At 40.3% G+C, this 19,123-nt stretch overlaps 1 protein-coding gene and 1 long non-coding RNA gene across 40 annotated transcripts in view; one reads left to right on the forward strand and one right to left on the reverse strand.

The window, feature by feature from the left end:
• fnbp1b (formin binding protein 1b) overlaps positions 1-15,008 on the reverse strand; it is a 59,581-nt gene extending 44,573 nt beyond the window's left edge. For 23 of the 39 annotated variants that reach the window (XM_023960985.2, XM_078955910.1, XM_078955919.1 and 20 more), the window contains exon 1: positions 5,350-5,703. In XM_023960985.2, the coding sequence (XP_023816753.1) occupies positions 5,350-5,499 (150 nt within the window). In that variant the 5' untranslated portion in view covers positions 5,500-5,703. Of the gene's footprint in view, positions 1-5,349; positions 5,712-10,739; positions 10,794-14,748 lie in introns of those variants that run through there. The other 16 variants (XM_078955924.1, XM_078955922.1, XM_078955906.1 and 13 more) reach the window with 4 other exon arrangements.
• On the forward strand, positions 14,763-15,260 carry LOC144996433 (uncharacterized). The gene is made up of 2 exons (XR_013659381.1): positions 14,763-14,902; positions 14,982-15,260. It is a non-coding gene; the product is annotated as an uncharacterized LOC144996433 (long non-coding RNA).
• The last annotated feature ends 3,863 nt before the right edge of the window (positions 15,261-19,123 follow it).

A 19,123-nucleotide genomic window follows, 5' to 3' on the forward strand; every position in this document is an offset into this window, starting at 1 on the left:
GCAGGAGAGGGTGTAAACAAATGGATTATGGGAAGTAGGGGCAGGCTTACCAACAGTCCCATTGGTGTGGACAAATTTTTAATGAACTACTGCCGCTCTGCAGAATCTATGCCCTAGAAAACAACACAGGTTTTCTTATTTTGTCCAAGAACACCATAATTATAATTAAAAGACCACTGGGAATGCTTTTACAGTAGATCTAGTAATGATTGGAGTAGAACTTGGAGCATGGAGCTGCAGAGACTAGAACTATTTATTATCTTTTGAGATAGCTGAAAGGTTTTTATGTCATAAAGGATAGAAAATGTGTCTAAAACTATCCACTTCAGAACTATTTTTGCAGTTCTGAACAAACTCAAGGTACAAGGAGAAATGGTAAACATAATGAGACATTTTCAAACCATATCTGATGTAAGACTACGTTTAAATACTTGCCCAATACCATATATTAGTAAGTAAACCTGTTTGTTCATTTATCAAAAATAATCAGATATTCATGGATCACTGAACATAAGAGGGAAGTTCAGTTCAATTCAACTGAATTTAATCCACTCAAGGCTCAGAGTTCACTTTAAAAATTACAAAAGGTGCTGTTAATGGTAATCAATAGAATCAAATAAGGTCCAGGTTTTGGTTCTCGTTAACTGCTGTAAACGGGTTGTGTATATATATTTTTCCAAGAACGACAAGTAAATGTAGGTGACGCAGATAAACTTTTAGTAGCCAAAATACCATAGACCAGAGGTGGGCACTGAGGGCCGCATTCCTGCATGTTTTCCAGCATACCCTGCTCTGGCATGTTCTAATTGGCTGGACACACCTGAACCAGGTAATCAGCCATGAGTAGGGCAAGATTATTGGCTGGACACACCTGAACCAGGTAATCAGCCATGAGTAGGGCAAGACTATCTGGAAATCATGCAGACACACCGGCCCTCGAGGCCTGGAATTGCCCACCCCTGCCATAGACAATAAACAGCCATTACTCAGTCATTATAATAGTCGGAATGGTAAATGGCATATACTTATATAGCGCTTTTCTACCTACAAAGCCCAAAGCGCTTTCCAGTCACAGACCCATTCACCCAGTCACACACACATTCACACACACATTCACACACTGGTATGTGGCTCCGCTGCCGAACACTGGCGCCAGCCTTCCACCAGAGGCAAGGTGGGGTTCAGTGTCTTGCCCAAGGACACATCGACTCATGGGCGTGCAAGGCGGGAATCAAACCTGCAATCTTACGATCATGGGCCGACCACCCTACCGCTGCACCACGGCCGCCCCATAACATTGCTACTCCTGCTAGTTTCATGCATGATACGTCCGTATCATGAAAAAATAGTAACTGAAATTACTTAATTTGTATATATAAAAAAAAAAAGAAATCACTTAATTTGGTTGGAGCCGAAAGTAAACAATTTTGTCTGGTGACGTCACACTCACTGGGGCCAGTTCTAATACAAAGTCAATGGCAGAAGTCTACCGCATTTACAATCATCGTGGCTGTATGGTCAAAGTAGAACTACAGCGGATCTTTACAGCCTATTGACAGAAATGTATATACCAGGGGTGTCAAACATGCGGCCCGCCAAGTGGTTAAGTCTGGCCCACACATGAAGAGTAAAAATCATAAGGATGTTTAAAAAAGAAAGCAAGTTTCTAGTCCATTCCTATGGCGAGTTATGATTTTTTAAAGAAATAACCGAAATGCGCAATTCCGCCACTAGGGTGAGCAAAGGAAAGGCAAAACAGGTGAAAAAGCATATCTCTGCATGTGCCAAAAGCGAAACCTAACAGCTCTGTGTCTTGGTAAGATGCACTTCGGTTCCCTATGACCCTTACCACTGCTATTTTGCTTTAAGGATGACCAGTAGTGACACCCTAATGACCAAAATGTTGTCAAAAAGAAGCTTTCCAGGAAAAATGCACAGAGTTTAATTTGTTCACAGAGCTGAATGCAAGACCTGCATGCTTGGTATGTCATCAACAGGTTGCAGTGCTCAAAGAATATAACATTCAACACCACTAATAGACTTACCATAAAGAAAAGTTTCTGGATTGCTTCAGTGTCAGATGTAAAATATTCAGTATGTATAAAATTAAATAGACCAACTTTTTTTAAATTGAAATTAATTTTATTCGAGATCCATTGGCCCCAAGTGATTAGGATACTATGTTGGTTGAGGCATTTTTTCAAATTGAGTAAAAAAACTAAAACAAAGCTGTTATTTTGCTTTTACGTTACTAGTCCGGCCCACTTGAGATCAGACGGGCTGAATGTGGCCCCTGAACCAAATTGAGTTTGACACCCCTGGTATATACTGACTGACAGTGATACTAATATACATATTCTACAGATACTGGCATGCATTTCTACATTTTCTTTTAGATATATAGCACTATGGCTGTCTAAAATGACTATTATTTTCTTTGGCTTGAGCCTATAAATCCCAATGTTCCGCCTGCTTTGTTCAGCTAGCTTAAAAAGTTGTGAGTCTTGTGATCAAACTAGGACACAGGCTCCACCAACATCCTCCTCTCAAAGCCTTTGAACTCCTTGTACTGTCCTTGACTCACTCCCAGGTTTGGTCTGGGGCGTCTGACACCTGACCCTGTTCCTGGGATCCCTTCAGGATATGAACCAGGCCCACTGTACTTGTTATTTCAGACAACACTCCCACTCATTGCAATGCTTGTACTATTATTGTACTTCATTAAAGTAAAATAAATACAGCAATGCACCCACCTATTTCATATTATTTGGGAAACTGGTTCAAAGCAGAGAACAAAGAAGACAGTCAAATGTTGCTAAATATATGTCGTTGCCTACAAGCGGCAAGAAAACAAACACATTCCTGTGTGACGATCAACCTTCTGGTCTGCAAAACCCCTCTTAAGTAAGGCTGAGGATTACAGAACAGGTTTATGCTTGAGACTAGCAGTTAATCTGAACTAATGCACATATTTAGCAACCACTTCAGACCAAATCCCTCAATTGCATCCTGTACACAGAGACCAATGACACACATTCTGGTTGCTTTTGTCGCAATTCCAAAAAGAAAAACTAGAAGTGTAGGCAGAACTGTACCACACACAAATACTGTAGTTTTATGCAGGTCATTCAGCATGAAACTAAAAAGAAAATCCTGCAGGGTGTGGATGACAGAAGCAAACAAACAAAATACGTTGGATTTTTGTTATTGCTTTAGGGGTTAAAAAAAGCACTTTAAACAATTTAAGACATTTGATTTTAATAAATACATTTTCTAAATATATGAACAAAACAACTATGATTTGAAATTTGCTTTTTATATTTGAATTTTAAAAATGATTTACTAACATAATGCAAAGCTAAAGAAGATACCTAGAATTCAACAACAGTGAAAGATCTGTTCTGACTGGAACATTTTGGGGGGGGGGGGGGGGGGGGGAATTTCCATTTTAAAAAGGTCTCTTTATTGCTATGGTGATCACAGATAGAGATAAGCTCATGAGGGGGGAAATGTTTTTTATATATATTTCGAACAAATCTACAATTGCATAAAGCAAAAAATAGAACAAAAGTACAAATACATCCAACTATCTTTGTAAATAACTAACTAAATGCTAATGTTACTGTTTCTTTTATTTATCACAAAATATTATTTCCTAGAAAAAGATAGAATAAAGATGCTGATGAAGAATGCAACAGCAGGATTCTTTGTTTCAAACTAAAATCGAGTTTCCAAACTTAGGGTCGTCCTTTCACTTTGTCAGTGAATGGTGGTTTAGACAAAACCCCACCACTGTCAGGAAGTATGCTGTATCTAGAAGAAAGAGAGTGAGGGGGGGGCACAGTAAAAGAGACAGATGTTCAAATGGTGGGAGGACAATGGAAGATTAGTGATCCAATGTGGCGACCAAGAAAAAACAGGTTTGTGGGTTTCACATCACACTCAAAGCATCAACAGATATGTAAAACAATAGAATTTTAGCATCCGATCAATCAAAGATACAAATAGTTTGATGCTTGAGCAGAGCCACTGGGATCGACTGTCATTCATGAGTTGATCCCTGCAGCCAAGTGCTGTCCTGCAGCCCTGTGGGCGTCCTGCGGCAAGAACAAATATTTGGTGGAGATGCCAAACCCCCTCTCAAACACACTCCAGGCTTTGTCCAAGAAAGTGGGGTGGAACAATGGCTCTTTAGCCGCGTGGAACCCCCAGTGTCGGAGGAGTCACAGGAATAAAAAATCATGTGCTGCACCACAGAACAGCTGCATTTGCTGAATTCAGTTATTAAAGGCTAAGAAACGTTTCATAACTCACTGCACAACAACAAACGATCATTTAAGCAAATTATCTCTCCATGCTTTTATTTCAATTTCATCCTGTTTTTTAATCAAATCTGGATTCTTCTTCCTCTTCAAAAGAACCCAGCAGTTATGAACACAGAAATGTGCACGAAGGAAACTTCTATCAACGACAGTAGATGTATGTCAAAAAACGAGAACAGCTGTTGAGAGCCGTGTTTGACCTCAAGAGCCAAAACTCCTGTTGCATGCCGAGAAGACATTTATAGAAATAACAAAAGGGGCCGTCTGAGCTGTAAGAGAGCAGGCGTACGTGTTGATATTTTTTTGTGGAGCACGTATCACATTCCCTGTGTAAACTTTCTACATTGTTCCTGGTAGCTTTTTAGTAATGCTAAAAATGCTTACTGCAGCTTATTTATTTATATTTGTCCTTTTTTTTTAACATGTATAGGTTATAAGGTTTATTTTCCTATGTCGGTTTTTGGAAAGCAGTTTGAGATGTGAATATGATAAAAGTTTTATTTTTTATTGCTCTTTATTTTGTTTATTTTTATCTCAAGTGAAAGATTTCTTAGATAAAACGCTCCTGCAAATAGGTCAAAGGAAATTACAACCTTTGACCAGTAATTCACTGGGACTTGAAAAAAACTGTCAGCACTAGGGTTGGGCGATGTCCCTTAAATTGGCCGTTGACGATGTTTGCTGTTTGCTGTCAACCATCGGGATGGACGATGACATGGCATCTTGATGGTGGTCTCTCCATCGGGATGTCAGTCACCCATCACGATGGACGATGTGTCCATCGGCACAACCCTAGTCAGCACATTCAAAAGAAATCAAAAAGAAACAAAATGTTCTACTTTTCTATAAAATTTAGCTCTTTAGAAGTTATTTTTTAGTTTTTTTTACTTTGTTTTACTGCCCTTTCGCTGTGATTTCTGCCACAAATACTGTAATACTGAACTCCAATCATAATGATTTGGTAAATATTTTTAGTATAAAAGAGTTGGACTAAATCGATGAATACTTTCTGCCTCTGCTCACTTACAGCACTGGTTGTCTTTATCTGCAACAGTCCATACACGTACTCTTCAAACGGGGTCGGCGACTGCTCCTCTTCTTTTCGCGCTTCCTTATCACTTTTCACAGAAAGAGAGTTATCCCGGAAAACAAAAAAATCGCTTTTTCTTCTAAGCATTACCGCAGTTCTGAAGGAATTAAAAAGAAGGGAAAAACAAAATAAAACCCTGAACAAACCTAATCCAGGTCACCAGGACAACAACGCAAGAAACTGTTGATCGAGCAAATTATGTCTAAACTAAAGTGCAGTTAAAGGAAAATAAAGAATAAATCAGAAAACATAAGCGTTTCGTGAGAAGCCTCAAGTACTACGACAGAAGGAACCGAAATGGCGTAGCGAGTACAGAACATGATTAAATGAGGCTGTTATTAATCTGATTACTGAAGCTCCCCCGTGTGCACCTTTAACACCCATTAGCCTGCTCTGTGCGCTAATCCTAGCAAGCTAGCAAACACACAACAGCCATTGTTCCCACTGAGCTGTTTTTGTTCTTTTCTGAAATAACAGGCCATTAAATTCTTATATAATGCATTATCTGGAACAAAAGAAACTTTGAACTCAAGAAAAAGACTAAAATAAAGAAAAACAATCACGTTACAAATATTAGAAAACTTTAAGCTCTGTGTATTTATATATTTGGTTGGAATCATAAGTTGATAACGTCAAATGACTTGGCAGGGTAAACCAAGTAAGGTATTGATTCTGTAGCGCCTTAGTAACAACTGCCCTCACAGGTGGATACTGGCTGTCTGCAGACGAAAAATGGGCAAACTTGTACAGTTCAGGCAGGTGGCTCACATGAAATATCAAGGTTGTAGACTGCTTAGTGAGCTTGTAGAGCCAAAATGTTAACACACATTTTTTCTCCAGGTGTGCTGCAGGCACCAGATCGTAGTGAATACTTAGACGACACGCAAAGGTAAGTAAGGGGGAAGTAGATGAGACGCAGGCGTGTTGTACAATTATTTTTAACCCCCCAAATTCTGCGCACTGCGAAAGGAGCCAATGAGTGTGGTTCACGTTATAAGTGCAGGTTCCTTGCGCGCCCCTGACAGGTTTTCCCATTTTTTTGCCTGCAGACAGATCGTGTCTAGCCATAAGGGTTGTTGAGACCAATGCTTTAGTAATGACTAGAATGTGGCGTAAGACAGCGACGCCTGTATGTCATAAGTATGTGCCACTTATATTAGCCTTACGAATACTTCACTATACACGTACCACACACACCAGAACAATTGAATTCCCTATTTTTGACGAGCCCTGACACCTGCGCTCCCCTTAAAATGCGCATTTAACAGGCAGCTCCTCTTTACGACCCTCTACGGTCCCAGACAACCCAAAAACTTGCAGCACCATTCGGGTTAACCCTTGTTAAGCTACATGGGAAAATAGCTTAAGCTGACTTTAATTATAACATTTATAAATTGCAGTAAGGTGTTGGGTTAAATGTGTCTTTAACCCAACATATTGTGGAATAATGAGTATTTCCCCTCAGTTAAAAAATGTTTCTTCAATAAGATTCTTTAACAAAAGTTGACTGTAGATTATAAATCCTCTTTTTCAATCTGTTCTGAAGAGGGATGGGTCAAGAGGGCTTATAGGACCCACTGCTACAAAACCGGAGCTTTTGCCTAAATCCGAATTCTTCCCCTACCCCTCCAGCTTCTCCCTAACCCTCCAATTGTAAGGGCATATGGAGGGATTAGGGGTATCCGAAATAGTTTTTTGAATGGGCAACCCTGACAAGGGTAATCCGCGTCAAACTGTGTTGTGAAAGAGAAACGCATTTCTTTACATGGGTATCCTCTAAAGCACAGAAGTTTACATGTAAATGTAGGTAATGACCTTTTGTTCTGAAAAAAAGCACTTCTTAAAGATATAAAACTGATTTTGTTATACATTTTCCGAGCGCTGGCAGCTACTCACTAACGTGGATGACCGGTGACTTTTGATGACGTCATTGAGTGGGAGTGACGTCTGAATTAGAAGACACTATTTTTCAATACCTGTCCGTTTAGAGGGCTAAATGTAGGGATAGGGAGAAGCCTTAGGGGGCAGGGAAGAATTCGGATTCTGCCTTTATTTCATCTAGAGAAGAAAGTTATGATGTTCAAAAGCCAGGTTCATACACCTTTTTAACAAGAAGCATAATAGCAACACCCCTGTAAATTCCCTATAGTCCTTACACTGCACTTTACATTGCATTGCTTGAGCAATGAAGCAAACTTGAAACAACGGCGCAGCAAAAATTTGCTTTTGAAGTTGATTGAGGAAGATGAGATTGAAGAAGACATCTATTAGATTTCTTCCCTACTTCCCTAATTTAAACATTTAACCAATCAGCTCTTGCACGATGGATGAGGAAAAAATATATCAAACAGTTTACTGGTGGTGCCAAAACTCTAAATTTCAGGGCCTGCAGACCAACTGTCTCCTATCTACCATGAGGCACCTTCAAGTCTTCTGTCAGAAAACCCCACAAGCGTTTGTTTGGAAGCTAAAAGGGCATCTTTGGTTGTGATGAAGAGAACCATCAGTAATCACCTTTTAACAGACACAGCAGGGAACATAAAGGAGGCTAAAATGTGGAGTTAATGCTGTCTACAGTGAGCAAATCACACCCCTGCTGAGCTTCAAGCCTACACTGCTAATTCTGACTATAGTGTGTTTTTAGGCGATTTTCTTGTTGAGGCAGATTCTGCCATCAAACGTTTCCTCAAAACCTGTTCCTCTACAGAACATACAAACATCATGTTCCTCTATAAATATAGATTTCAAATGCTTTTAGCCAGTTAGATGCATTGGAGGTTATGGAATTTAGAAACAAATAACACACAAACAAGTTGCACTAGTTTATAATTATGAGTTTTATGGAGGTAAATGAGAGGGTTGGATGATGGTGTGTGTTCTGCACTGAAACCGTCCCTCTGCCTCATTTACAGTTTCTGCTTACAAATAGATCAAGGAAAGGGCTTTTTCCGTCGGTGTCATGCAAGGCGTCTCAGTGCAGCAGCTTGGCTTCAAATAACAGGAGTCAAAGGAGCTCAAAGTGAAACTTCAACTCCATCCAAATTTCTCTTTCAACACACAGAAAGGCTCAAATCTGTCTAACGAATGTAATGTTTTTACTGACAAACAAAGAACCAAATAGTCTGAATAACTTGAGACAGACATAACCATGGTCAGATTAATGAACCTGTCCTTTAAAAGTCAGCAGGTTCACCAGCAAACACTTTAAAGAACAGACCACCTGTAGTCACTATCTTCACCGGGTTTCACTGAAATATTGAGGTGATCTTCCATTTCTGGTTGCAACAGTTTCAGAGTTTTCTGGATGATACATCTTACCCCCTAGAGGCATCTTGTCTGGGTATGATGGGTAAAGATGAACCTGTTTAAAGGCAGCTTGGCACGGCACACACATTATTCATCTCACATATCCTGAGATCTGTCATGTTTAATATAGTTTGAAGTATCACAACTGTAGGCTCCGTTTTCACAGCTCACATTGAGTTGTAACATAGGACGGCAAGGTTATTGAGCTTTAAGAGGCAGAATGTGACTGACTTAAGTCGACCTTAAGAGAGGCAATGGAAAGTAAACATCATCTGATATGAAATGAATATCAGTTTGAATGAAAATATTACTGTTAGAAACTGTTTTTTTTATCACCCCTTAGTTTCTTAGTTTTCATTTCTGCCATTTTCTTAACATTTCACAGAATTAAAGTGCATATTTAAAAAATAAAAGATATTTTAGAGAAGACTTGCTTTAAAATAGCTTACAGACTTCTGTTTAATGGTGCAGCCTTTCTCTCGTAGTCTTGTACTTCGCTGTGTTCTTCAACTTTGTGGAAAATTCAAGAACGTTTTTCAATTCAATTCATTTATACTTTATTAATCCCACTGTCACTTTGATAGTCATGCCTCAATGAAAAAGAGGAATTCCTGACCATTAATCAGCTAAATAACGATAAAAAGACTAATGACAGGTTTATTGTGTTTAGTTGTCTTCTTATGATGTTTTTCTGTTGCTTTGTGAAATGTTGGATTGTTAACTTTACCTTACTAGTGTAATTGCATCCAATTTTTATCAAAGGGACTTGTACCTGTGTAGTATAGATATAAGAAGTGACCTTTAAAAAATTAAATTTAAAAAGATAAAAAATGTAGTTTGGCTTATTATAGATTAGAAAACCATTTTCTTGCTTTATTTTCTCTCATCACAAAAGGTACAACAAAACCATCAAGTTCATGCTTTCATCTTTAGCCTTCAAGCTCTTGTTTTAATTTGGCTGAGGCCATATTTAACAAATGTTCTGTCCTCAATACCAACCTATTTTTCTCCAAATAAAATAGACATATTGGCAATAACATAATATATAACAATAATGATCAAAGTATTTAATATCTAAAGGCCAATAATGAGAAGATGTCTTGTTGAAAGTTGCAATGAGGACAGATGTGGTCCCTCATTAACAGTCATAAACTTATCTTCTGTGCAAACGCCGTCATTTCCTGCAGACCTGATCACACCGACAGCATGTTCTGCAACAATGCAGCAATTAGAGCGCAGAGGGAGACAGAGCTAAGGTAACATTGTGCAAACACTCCAGAGACTTAGGGCCGACGCTAGAACAATTTCCTGAGTCAAACGAAGATTAGGGGGCTGCCTCCAAATACAGCAAAGGCTCTGAATGATTCAAGACTGCAACCGACTTTGACGGGAAGGACTGAGTCACATTTAAGTTATATGATGATCCAACACTCTGACAATCCAAACAACAATGTGTTCTACCGTGAGCTAAACATACAATGGTTCTAAAGTTTGCATTTGAATGCAGATCATTCACTATTTTAGGGCTTTGAAGGTGCAGGAGCAGAAAACACGGGCCTGGGGGAGTATCTCTGAGTCAGCAGGTGTGTGGTGATTCTGACAAATTTAATGGAAGGCTCTGTTTTAGCCTGCCAAAAGGGTTCAGTCTCTGACCCCCCACTGACTTGGGCACACAGACAGGCAGAAACAAAGTAGCTCAGATTTCAGACATGGAAGTGTCCTGCATGTCAAGTGAACGGCCGTGGGGGATGAAGCTGAACCCTGTGGGGGGGAGACTGGTTCATCATAATAAACGGTGGGAGAAAATGAAGAGGAAATCTGCGTCTAACACCAGGCTCATCTCAAATCCAAATAACAGCAGAAACTTTCTGAAGTGGGAGTGGGACGGGAGGAACCAAGATGCAAACAAAAGGAATGTCTACCATAAAACAGCTTTTGGACAAACATGAAAAGAAACATTCACTCTGAACCCGTTTTATCCCCTGATTATCAATGGAGTCCTGCTGCCCGGTTCCACTCACCTTTAGCTGGTCTTTGGCTAGCGTTTCAACCCTCTCCATGATGCTTCATCAATAAGATGTGTGCAACAGGGATGTGAACTTACATCTTACAGATTTAGTAGAACTGGACATTTATGACCTTCATTCAGTTTCCAAAGGAACCACACAAGAGAAGTGAGACTTTTGGTGGTGGTGTCACCACAGCAGAGAGTAGTATCAGCTTCCATCTACAGACAAAGCAGTGGAGCAAACTCCTGGTAGTAGTTTTTAAAGTCAACACTAATGTATATATATATGTAAGAATCTCTGTTAGACAGACAGACTGGCATCTTGATGCTTGAGGTGACGTGTGGAGCTTACTGCTGTCTCCTCATTCTAGCTCTTTTCAGGGATTGTAGATAGAACTGATCCAAAGCCATGGTGGCGTTTTCTTTTTAATAATACTGCATGATAAGATAAAAGTGCCCTTTAAAAGAACAAAAACGGTCATAGTATGTTTCACCACAATCCACTTCCTTCGTGGCTTGTAAATTCAACTGTTTCAGGGTTTCTGCAGTTCATCTACAACAATTTAACACATTTCTAAATGTTTGGTCTGTACAAAAAACACCTTCTTTGACAGGTGTTAATTTTCACCGATGGAGTGACTACACTGACATAACGCCTATCTATATTTAATCAACTGCCAAATAATCTTTATGCAGAAATGTTTTTTTAACACTTCTTCATCTTCTTGACCGTTTATTCCCTTTCGGGGTCACGGGGTTGCCGGAGCCTATCCCGGCCACTTGGGCGTAGGCAAGGGATACCCTGGACTGGTCGCCAGTCTGTCGCAGGGTAGAATGTCTTCAATCACACATCCATTCACTCTCACACTCACACTCACACCTATGGACATTTTAGAGTTGCCAATTAACCTATGTAGCATGTTTTTGGACAGTGGGAGGAAGCCGGAGATCCCGGAGAAAACCCACGCATGCACGGGGAGAACATGCAAACTCCACACAGAAAGGTCCCCCGTTGATGTAGTTTATCATGTCCCCCCAGCCGGGACTTGAACCGGGGCCTTCTTGCTGTGAGGCAAGAGCGCTAACCACTGCGCCACCGTGCAGCCCATTTTTAACACTTCTGTCACTGATAATACAAGAACAGAAACATGACCAAATCAAACCTTTTTAGACAGTCTCTGTGGTGTTGCACTAAAAGCTTCTGGAGTTAGCTTTCTTTGGTTTAACATGTGGGGAATCACCGAGCACACACACAAAAAAAAACATGTCATCAAGCCATGTTTATTTCTTTGCCATGCTTGTTGTCTGGGTGTAAACACTGCAACTGTAACGTAGCAACGGTTGGTATTATTGCCCGCTCAGTTCAAATATGTCAATCTGAGGTTTTTTTTCTGTAATCAAGCGGAAACTGATCTGTTTTACTGACTTCTGAAAAAAAGCTGAGAGACCAAACCTGACACCAGGACCAGTTTGCACCACCGATGTGTTGTTGGTTAGATGTTGAGAAACTCTGTTCTGCTTTGACTTAACTCCCCTGATCTGTCATTTTTTCCTTCCTGTTTACCGCCTGTCACAAGTAGATGAGAAGAATGGTGTGGGGCATGCATCCCCATGCGTGATGGAGCATCTCTTCTTTTACAATATTTTATTTCTAGAACAGGGGTAACACTTGAGGTTTCTTTGCCCCCACTGACGGAGTATAAGAACTAGTACCTCCGCCCCCCCTGCAGTCCAAACAGGAAGTGCCCATAGATTTCTATTGAGAAATAAACAGCTATTACTCAGCCATTACATTTGTCAGAACAACAACTATTCTTGCTCTGTTACCTTTTTCCCATGTTCTTTAATGATATTTTTTCTGTACTGCCTGTTATTCAAGTTATAAATTGGCCAATCAGATGACTCAATAAAAGGAGGTAGTCTCACGTCAAGCGCTCAAAACGTTTGATTGACAGATTCTCCCAATTTCATGTAGTAAGGGTGTGGACTTCCAACAAACTCACTCATGATTGGCAAGAGTGGTTGCCGTGGAAACGAGGACTTAGACCCAGACAGAAAAGCATGTAGGAAGGGTTCTCAGCTGTGTTAAAATGAACTTTCTAACAAATAAACATTTCAACTCTATTTGATAACACCACAATCGTTGCTCTGTATTCGTCTGTGGCTCATTTGCTGCTACATTCCTACTCTGTTTACATCGGCTACGGTGGCTGTTTTGGTCCAGTTGTTCCGCTCCGGGAACGGATTGTATTCACACTGAGGACTCTCAGAGCGAACTGTAGCTCAGTCCGATTGGAAACAAACCGAGACCACCTCCAAAGATGGGTCAGAGAGCGGTTCCACTTGGGTGTATTCACACGGAAAATTTGTTCCGGATTATCAAAGGAAAAAAAACTCTGGTTCCGGTCTGAATACACCCGACGATCAAGACATTTTGCTGTGTTTCAAACACAATAAGCTGTGAGCATGTTCAGTTGCAAATGCCACCTGTTGATGATCACTGTGCTCATTGGGCGACAGTGGCTCAGGTGGTTGAGCGGGTCGTCCGATGATCGAAGGGTTGGCGGTTCGATTCCCCGCTCCCACCAGCCAAATGTTGTTGTGTCCTTGGGCAAGACACTTCACCCTCCTTGCCTCCAGTGTGGCTCCACTGGTGTGTGAATGTGTATGAATGATCCCGGTGATGGTCAGAGGGGCCGTAGGCGCGAAATGGCAGCCCGACTCTGTCAGTCTGCCCCAGGGCAGCTGTGGCTACAACCATAGCTTACCATCACCAAGTATGAATGAAGAGTGAATGAATAATGGCCACAATGTAAGCGCTTTGAGCGTCTGGAAAAGCGCAGATAAATCTAATCCATTATTATTATTATTGGGTTTTTCCAAATGCCAGAAAAGGGCAGTTAAAAAGTGTCTGGATTAGATTCAGATTGCAAGGAGGGGAAAAGCTGAGGAAGCTGAGGAATCCCTGCAAACATGTTCCAGACTCGACAGCACGTAAAGCACCTCAGGGCTGTGTTTGCTTTGCGTGATTATCAGAGCTGTTGCAACAGACGAGCCCAAAATTCTTGAGCAGATCTGGTCAGACGTTGTTCTTCTAGAATCCAGAAGGTCTAAACGCAGCTGAGCCCCTCATTCAGGTGCAAGCGTTGGCTCCATGTTTGCCTGATGCAGACCAGCAACAAGTCACCGCCTCAGGCAGCAGAACAACACAACAAATCCCAGACAGAAGGAATTCCACTCACCAGAACTGCTTATTATCAGGTCGTAAAAAAAAAATCTATTTTTGTCACCTTGCTGCTCACGTCCAGGTGAGTGCTGCACAAAATGACTGATACAGAGGAGCTTTGGTCAGATTAATGAAGGCTGGAGAGATGCGTGGAGATCAAAGCTCCTCAGATGTCAGTCAGATGAAAAATGAAATCATAGCAGAAGAATTCTGCAGTACTGCTGCTGCTCTCTAACATAGTGGACCAAACATGATTCTCAGTAAAGGTTGTAAATATTTAGCATCATTGATTGATAAAAGGATTATGAGTTAACTCCAAAATATTGTGTAAAATAATCCTAAAATGAATGTAATATTAACTAATCTAGTTGAGTGTTGGGTGAATGAGTGCACTTCCTGTAATGACAGTCCCTATGAGCGTTTTCTAACCTGCTTGTAATATCATGTTTATCACATGCTAATAACTAAGCTAGACCCGGTCCAACACGAACCTGTGTCCCCCTCTGTGGTACCGAGAAGGGGTGTGTGTGTCCGAACGGTACTGGTTAGCTGCGTTTGAATCAAACAACCGCTAATGAGCAGAGAGCTAAAAGCAGAATGATCCCCGCCGGATTTCATTACAAATTAGCTTCCCCCGTTAGGACGCTTCACGGCCGTTTTTGAGCGGCGGTTTGACCGCAAAACACGATAGAAAAATAAGGCCGCTGCGCACCAATACGGAGGAGTCTATTTATAGGCTTTTTTTTTAAAAAAAAAAGGTGTTGTTTGTTAACGGTACAAGCGCGGTGGGACTCACCCAAAGCTCCGTCCCCCAGCTCATGGTTTCAGCCTGGCGAATTAATCCACAGCTGCCTCTGCACGAGCTGCTATGAGCTCACGCGGCGGAGGAAGACGTGATTTTGTTCTCTCTCTGATGTGTGCTCGTCACCGGCTCTGTGTGGCAGGAAGAGGTGGGAAAACTAAACAAAACCCGCTCCTCCACCTTTACCAATTTCTTTATTTAAATGTTTTGGGTTTTTTTTCTTTCAGCGCCCCATCATGTCTTATAACAAGATGGCTAGGAGCTGCAGTGTAACCTTCAAACAGAAGAGTCTGGCTATATGCAGCGCGCGGGCACCCGCGTGCAGTGACAGCTGCTGGTGCGCGTGACAGTGGCGCCTCCATGGGGGGCGGGGACCCTGAGAAACTACTGGCTACCCCCCCCCCCCCCAATTTAATACATAATGTATATATATATTTAGTGATGTAGTCATTTTACAAAAGCAAATGTTGTAATATGAAATAAAATATAGATAATTCAATAATAAACTGCTAACGGTCCACTTTTTAAAACTACTATTTTATATAATGAATTTCTGAACAAAAAAGTCGAAAATTTTTAAAAGTTAACAACCATAAACTTTAAAGTTAATGACCAGAACCAAAAGTACGCACAGGAATCACTTGAAAGAGTGGAAAGAGGAAAAATTAATGATAATAATAATCATCATAAAGAAAAACTGTATGGCACAACAACAACAAAGTGTTTGATAATATTATCAATGTGAAGGGAATTTTTTTATTAAAGACTATTCTAACCTCCAAAAATGGGGGAAAGTTAAAGATTATCCATCCATCTTCTTCCGCTCATGCGGGACGGGGTCGTGGGGACTTCCCTCGCCCCGGCCACTTCCTCCAGCTCCTCTGGGGGGACCCGAGGCGTTCCCAGGCCGGCCGAGAGACGTAGTCTCTCCAGCGTGTCCTGGGTCTTCCTCCCCCCAGTGGGACATGCCCGGAACACCTCCCCAGGGAGGCGACCAGGAAGCATCCGGACCTGGTTCCTCTTGATGTGGAGAAGCAGCGGCTCTACTACAAATCCTCTCTGGGTGACCGAGCTCCTCGCCATCTCTAAGGGAGCGCCCAGCCTCCCTACAGCCACAGCTGCTAGAACAATTAGTTTGCAATATTCAAAAGTTTTGTGGATATTTTTGCCAAAAGAAGCAACAACAAGATCAAGTTCTTAAAGACCAACTCTGAATTCTTGTGTGTGTGTTTTTTAGTGGCATTATTTCTAAACTGTACGACATATAATTGCTTTTCTGAGTATTTTTTTATTTAAATTGTTGTGAAACAGCAGCAAACAAAGAAAAAATGCAGTTTGAGATGTAGAAAATACACTGGGCGGGGCACATGCTCCCCACTTGCAGACGACTACAGCAGTGTACGTGTTTTTTTCACCCGTCTGAGCTGGCGTCTGGCTCATAACTGTTTGACAGTGTTGTTCCAATATGGCTAACCATTTTTGCTGAACCAGTAATGTTAGGTTGGTTTCGGCTGCTGCGGAAAAAAAAAACACTGATAGAGGTCGGTGGAGGGGATCATTGTCTCTTTAGGACTATCCAATAAAGCCTCCATCAATGCTTCTCCCAGTGTCACTGACTGACGGGTTCTGTTTTGAAATGGAAGAGCTTGAATGGGGGAGGCACACACGAGGGGGGGTTCAGAGAGGTCACCCCCACCCATGACAGATGTTTCATTGAATACTCCCCTGGTGAGTTTTTCCTGGTAAGACTGTTGAATTTATATCCTTTTGCACAAAAACGTTATGTTCTCCTGGTTCATTGAAAACAAATTTGACTCCCATTTAAAGTTATGTCTTTCATGATGTCATATCATCAGTCTTGCTGTTACCTGCACTTCCTTTTGACTAAAATATTCCTGCAATTTTCAGGATTTACTGCAAGTTTCACAGTGAATTTAAATCAATTTTTTTAAACCAGAACCTAGCTGTAGCCGTTTAACTTGGCTGTACAACACTGCCCTCTATTGGCATAACATATGAAAACACCAGTTATGGGTCAGTTGTTAGGAAACCTTCAATACTAAAATATTGAATATATATATATAAGTACAATCTGCTAAGTACTTTAAAAATAATACTTGTAAAAGACAAAATAATTTAATATTTCAACTGAACTTTTTTTCTGTGAGCAAAATATACTGTACAAATAAATTGTCGAATAAGTGCCCTGTAGTTCTAGCTGCATGGGCTTGTAATGGATTTTTTTTAGGTTCACATTTTGTTTGTCAAGTGCAAGAAATTATTCATTTTCTTTTCATAAACTTGTGAGAAAGTCTTGTTCAGAAACACCTGTTGAGTCACTTCCACACAGAAGGGACTCAACATTAGAACAATAAGAGCTAGAACATTTTATATAGAAGACTTTGGATGGATGAACAATGAGAAAATGTTAGTTTAATTTAATGTTCATAGAATATGAATTAGTTTTATTTTATTTTTATTGTTATGTCTTGTTTTTGCAAAAAACCTATATAGATGATTTCTTAATCTTTGTCAATAGTGATACTATGATATTGGTTAGAAAATGGGGGGGGGCAAAGCTTCTCCCCTACTTGCGTGTTGCATAAGTGTTCACTATAACCCACAGCATGCTCGTTTGGGCTCACCGAGCGGTCTACAACCTTGATATTTTCCACTGCCACCCCCTACAAATGTGCTCATTTTTCGTCCGTATCCACCCACAAGGGCAGTTGTGACTCACACATTATGGAGTAATCTTGTCTTAATTTAAGAGAACATCTGCAGAGTTCTTCCTGTTTGTGCTACACACTTACATTTTCAGATCTATGTCACTTCCTTCCTTGATGACTGAAGGTACTTCTACATAAACAGTTGGTAATTTACAAAGACTAATTGTTTGATTTGAATTTATTTGTGAAATTGCAAAACACAATAGTGCTTTTGGCTTCCTGTAAGTAACTGTAATGTTTTGGGGGTTTTCATTTTTATTTAATGGGGTTGGTTATTAGAAGAATTGTCTTGCATTTTTGTGGTACAAGCACCAAATTTGGCATGGATGTCTCTTAGGATCGCCTCTTTCAGAAAAGCAAGTAATCCACACAAAAAATCCAAGATTTTTAAACATATAGATAATATATCGATAATGTATAAATATTCTGAAGGCACCCCTTAAGTTAAACTCTCTTTTGTGCATAAAGAGCCCAGATGGGGGCTGATAGACATTGAATATTCTAAAACAATTGAGTCTATGCTCACCATCTGTACAAATGTCTGCCATTTTGGATTTTTCTTCTGGAAAACATGCTTTTCTCAAAGAGGAAATTGAAATATCAACCAAACCTGCTCTGCTAATTCTTGTGCATTGCTGCCTGTTACAGGGGGGAAGCTGGAACATTTTATATGGGGGGTGGGGGGCAAAACACCAGAGTGGAAGGCTATTACAAATGAAAGAATCAAAACTATTTATCTCTAACAGTTTTATTATGATTATTGCTTTTATTTATTTATTTTTACGATGCTTAAAGAAGATTTTATTAATGATTTCCCCATCTTTCTGCTGGGGGGGGGGGCATGTAGCTTCGCCCCTGGTCTGTCAGGTTTTTTTTTTTCCTAAGAAAACGCTTTTTACATTAGAAACTTCCCTGAAAAGTCCCGTCCACAGTAAACATGTAGGATTTCGCTGTGGCTCGGTCACATCATCTCATGTTCTCACTGCAGGGATTCAGAGGAGATGTGCTTCATAGTAGTTATTTGTTTGTTTTTGCATAAACAAATCAGTGAGGGAGAGGCAGCCACTCTGTATTTGATGGAAAACTAAAGCACAAAAACAGCAGAATATATTGTAACTACAGAATAATAATTGAATCGTGACGTTTTTTTTCTTTATCTAATTTTAATCATGCTTTAGATGGTTAGATTAATCTATAATAATGTCATGTCAATTTACAATTTTAACTAAAACATTTTTTTTACACACGGAAGGTCATGAAAGCCAAGAGTTTTCAACAGGGGAAGGTTTTTGTGGATGAGTTTCCATATATGGAAATGAGATCCTATTTACAGAACTGAAAGAAGATTTGAAACAAAAGGATTTGTCACCAACACATGCCAACGGATGGTTGCACAACTGTTGCTGTTTGGTCACCACAACCATGTTTTTAATGTTAAACTCTCCCATTTCTGACATGTGCCCCAAGCATGTGTTCAGGTGGTGCAGTTATCTAAACATATGGCACTTCAGGACTGAACATGGGGGATGAATAAATGAACAAATCACTGTCAAATCTTTGAATAAATTCATTTATTTAGTTACAAGGCAAACAAATAATTGTGGTAAACACCAATCATACTTGTCACATGTACAAAAACC

The sequence above is a fragment of the Oryzias latipes genome, chromosome 12 (genome assembly GCF_053564925.1).
Source record: "Oryzias latipes strain Hd-rR chromosome 12, Olatipes_Hd-rR_3.1".
Classification (NCBI taxonomy): domain Eukaryota; kingdom Metazoa; phylum Chordata; class Actinopteri; order Beloniformes; family Adrianichthyidae; genus Oryzias; species Oryzias latipes.